This window comes from Humulus lupulus, chromosome 6 (genome assembly GCF_963169125.1).
Source record: "Humulus lupulus chromosome 6, drHumLupu1.1, whole genome shotgun sequence".
In the NCBI taxonomy this organism is placed as follows: domain Eukaryota; kingdom Viridiplantae; phylum Streptophyta; class Magnoliopsida; order Rosales; family Cannabaceae; genus Humulus; species Humulus lupulus.
The window spans coordinates 38,566,909-38,570,000 of NC_084798.1; the positions used below are offsets into that span (position 1 = coordinate 38,566,909).

The 3,092-nt window shown below is 36.1% G+C and overlaps 1 protein-coding gene across 2 annotated transcripts; it reads right to left on the reverse strand.

Moving 5' to 3' along the window:
- Nucleotides 1–634: 634 nt before the first annotated feature.
- On the reverse strand, nt 635–2,800 carry LOC133782084 (protein BYPASS1-LIKE-like). 2 transcript variants are annotated; one of them, XM_062221265.1, is made up of 2 exons: nt 2,644–2,800; nt 635–2,276 (listed from the first exon to the last, which is right to left on the reverse strand). In XM_062221265.1, exon 2 carries the CDS (start codon nt 2,109–2,111, stop codon nt 918–920), a length of 1,194 nt encoding a protein of 397 aa, XP_062077249.1. In that variant the 5' UTR covers nt 2,112–2,276; nt 2,644–2,800; the 3' UTR covers nt 635–917. The 2 variants fall into 2 exon arrangements, with proteins under 2 accessions (XP_062077249.1, XP_062077250.1); XM_062221266.1 differs by having other exon boundaries at nt 635–2,273; nt 2,644–2,782.
- Between the last annotated feature and the right edge of the window lie 292 nt (nt 2,801–3,092).

Below are 3,092 nucleotides of genomic sequence, written 5' to 3' on the forward strand. Positions count from 1 at the left end.
CAATTATATATGATTAACAAAACAAAGCAATATCTACATTTTCGTTTTGCTTGAAACATAGTATCTCAAATCTTTTAAGTTCCGATTCAAATTTTAATTTTTTTTAATACCAAACTACTGAACTAGGTTTGCAAATCATTCACAAATATTTATTACCACTAAATTATGTGATCTTTATTATTCTAAAGAATAAATGGCAAAGCAATAAAAATTTGCAGACCATCAAATATTTTTTTTGTCTGTCGATAAATTTAAGCATGTAAGTATAGAGAGAATCAATTAAGTACATACTGCACAATGGTAGAAGAGACCATCATATAAAAGGCTTGAACAAATTTTATTTTTAAAGAAAGAACAAGGATTTCATTTAATGAAAAACAAAGAACAAATCCAATACATATGCTCCAATCAGCCAATACAGCAAATGAATATCCTAAGAGGTGGAATAACGGTAACACAGGCCCAACATGACCGGCATAACATGGCATACAAGCCGAAGTCATGGCCAATATCAAACACCATACTCTCCCAAGATAATAGATAATGAAGAACACCAGAGTACTCGCTCTTTACCCTGCCAATTGTAAGAAGTACAAATCTGAAACATTTAAATCATTTTAGGAAGAGCAAAACATGACAAACTCAATAAACATATCACACATTTCAGTGGATTGAGAACAAAATGAAATACAATACGTTCTTTATAGAAGATCAGCAGCTTTGAACCAGAATATAAATCATGATTTATAGACAATACATGTAAAAAAACAGTTACTCTTTTTAAAGACACTTTCTTGGCTGTTATACCATCTCAAAGTTATAATCCTTGCAAAGTATTCTTAAAGTGGAAACAGTAAACATATTTCGCAAATTTGTACATTTGATGCTCATCTTGCTAGCAGTTTCATGGATTCAAATTACTCAAGATCGTTTTTCCCCCTATTCAAGATATCATGGCCCTCGGTTCGGCAATTCATTATGCTTCGGAACACTTCTCTTAGTTGACGCTCCAATGGATCCAATCCATTCCGAAAACTTTCACAAACCATAGCTATCTCTTGCACCCTTTGTTCAACCTCCTCCTTGTGCTCTTCTGTCAAGGGAAACTGAACTGAATCCACCAAGTCAGTCATGTGGCGTGCACATCTTTCAACCTGATAAATCTCCCTCAACAATCCATTGGTGTTTCGATTCTCTCTCTTTTTTGATTCTTCCAAAATTCGATTGAGGAGTGACATCAACAGCGTTCCCCATGAGAAATTCCGAGGCACTGAAAAATGGACATTAAGACTGCGATCCTGACATGGGATTGCAGCCACAAGAGTCCACAAAACAAACATGAGCACGAAACTCATTGTGAAAACAGGCACTGCGAGCCCATTTGTAGCCACAATCTCGTTCCCACGAGGTGGTACCAAGTTTGTGGCAATAGATTGCAGTTGTTTTGCAGCTGACCAAGAATTGGATACACTCCACGAAAGAGACCGAGAATGCCCTGAAGATTGAACACGATGGTGAGAATGATGATCCTTCTTTGTGTTATGACGACCAAAAGACATGTTCCTGTGAGAAAACATTGAACCAGAGTCCCTTTCATCGAGCATTACTAGTGCCAAATCCACCAAAGCCTTTCTAGCACGGCGGAATTGCCCCTCACTCAATGCCCTCTTCTGCGAGTCCAAGGCGCACACAACAATGTCCAAAAGTTTATGCCATGACCTGATCTTCTCAATCCCATCGCGGGTGGCATTACAGATATCGAGCCCTTTCACAATCCTTTCAAAGAAATCATCAATCAATCGCTCCAACGGTGGCTTAGATACCTCTGCTTTATTTTTCAACAGAAGAACTCTGAAGTCCTCCAAAGAGGAAATGAAAGCATCCAAAAGCTTTTGAATCCATGGGATTGAAAGTAATTCATCATTGCCAGCACTCGAAAGGTCCTGGAATCGTTCAGTTACACGCTGTTGGAAGAACTCGAGCTCAGATTCGAGGGCACTAGAGTCCTGATTAGTCTCCATTGAGTGAACCTGTTCTCTCCTAAAACTCCAAATTGATCGACCAAATGCGGCCAAAGGTGAAGAAGTGCCTGAGTTTTCCGTCGAAGGCATTGTTACAAGATTCCAAAACAAAAAAGCCCTTGATCTTAGTACTCAACACAACAACACCAACAGTCACAAAAACTCAGTACAAACCCATTGATATTTAGCTAAAAAGCCCTCGACCCAAAACCTCAACTCTCAAAATCTTCGAAACCCCACTTCCAATTCAGTCTACTGCAACAGTTAAAACCAAAATTCAGAAATGTTTTCACCATTAAAGTTGAGAAATTGTGCAAACTTGTACAACACTTAAACCACAAAATTTCCGTTTCCAAAAAAGAAAAACCCAGAAAATTTCACCCAGATCATAGGGCTCAATAACCAGGCTTATATAAATGGTTCAAAAAATAAAAATAAAAAATCAAGACGTTACATCAAAAAAAAGGAGCAAAGACATTTCTAGAATCCAATCAATATCATTTCCAAATAGAAAAACAAAAAATAAAAATGCAAACATTAGTACCATACATTTTCGAAAAAATATTGAAAAAAAAAACATAAAATCAAATAATAAAAGGAAAGGAGGAAGAAAATGGCTTACTTGGTCAGATGTGGTGAGACTATTGTCGAGAAAAGACAAAGACATGTGGAAAGAATTAATTTATTACAGATAAAGAGGTTCTTGAAACCCGGCGAGGACACGAGCCCCTCGCTTCGGAGACCTAAATCTACGACCCAAAGCTACACATACTTTTATACATTTATTTTTTTAAAAATATTAATTAAAAAAGATAAGGAGATATTAAATGGCTTTATATTAGGTAAATTAATATTAAATTTCATGTTTAAGGAGAAACTAGGGGATCTCTATGCATGTTGTGTCAGCTACAAGTTGGGAAAGACGTTACATTATAATTTATTAATTGATTAAAAAGACAAAGTTATTAATTATATCCTTAAATCATATTTTTGGACAATTATTCTCTTGATATAGTGAATTAGCATGTTATATAGGAAATTTCTTTGGTAGGGGTTTCAAAAAGAGCCCTA

Bases quoted from the DNA above. Each gene is read 5' to 3' on its own strand.
- LOC133782084 (XM_062221265.1), bottom strand. From the start codon at position 2,111: ATGCCTTCGACGGAAAACTCAGGCACTTCTTCACCTTTGGCCGCATTT.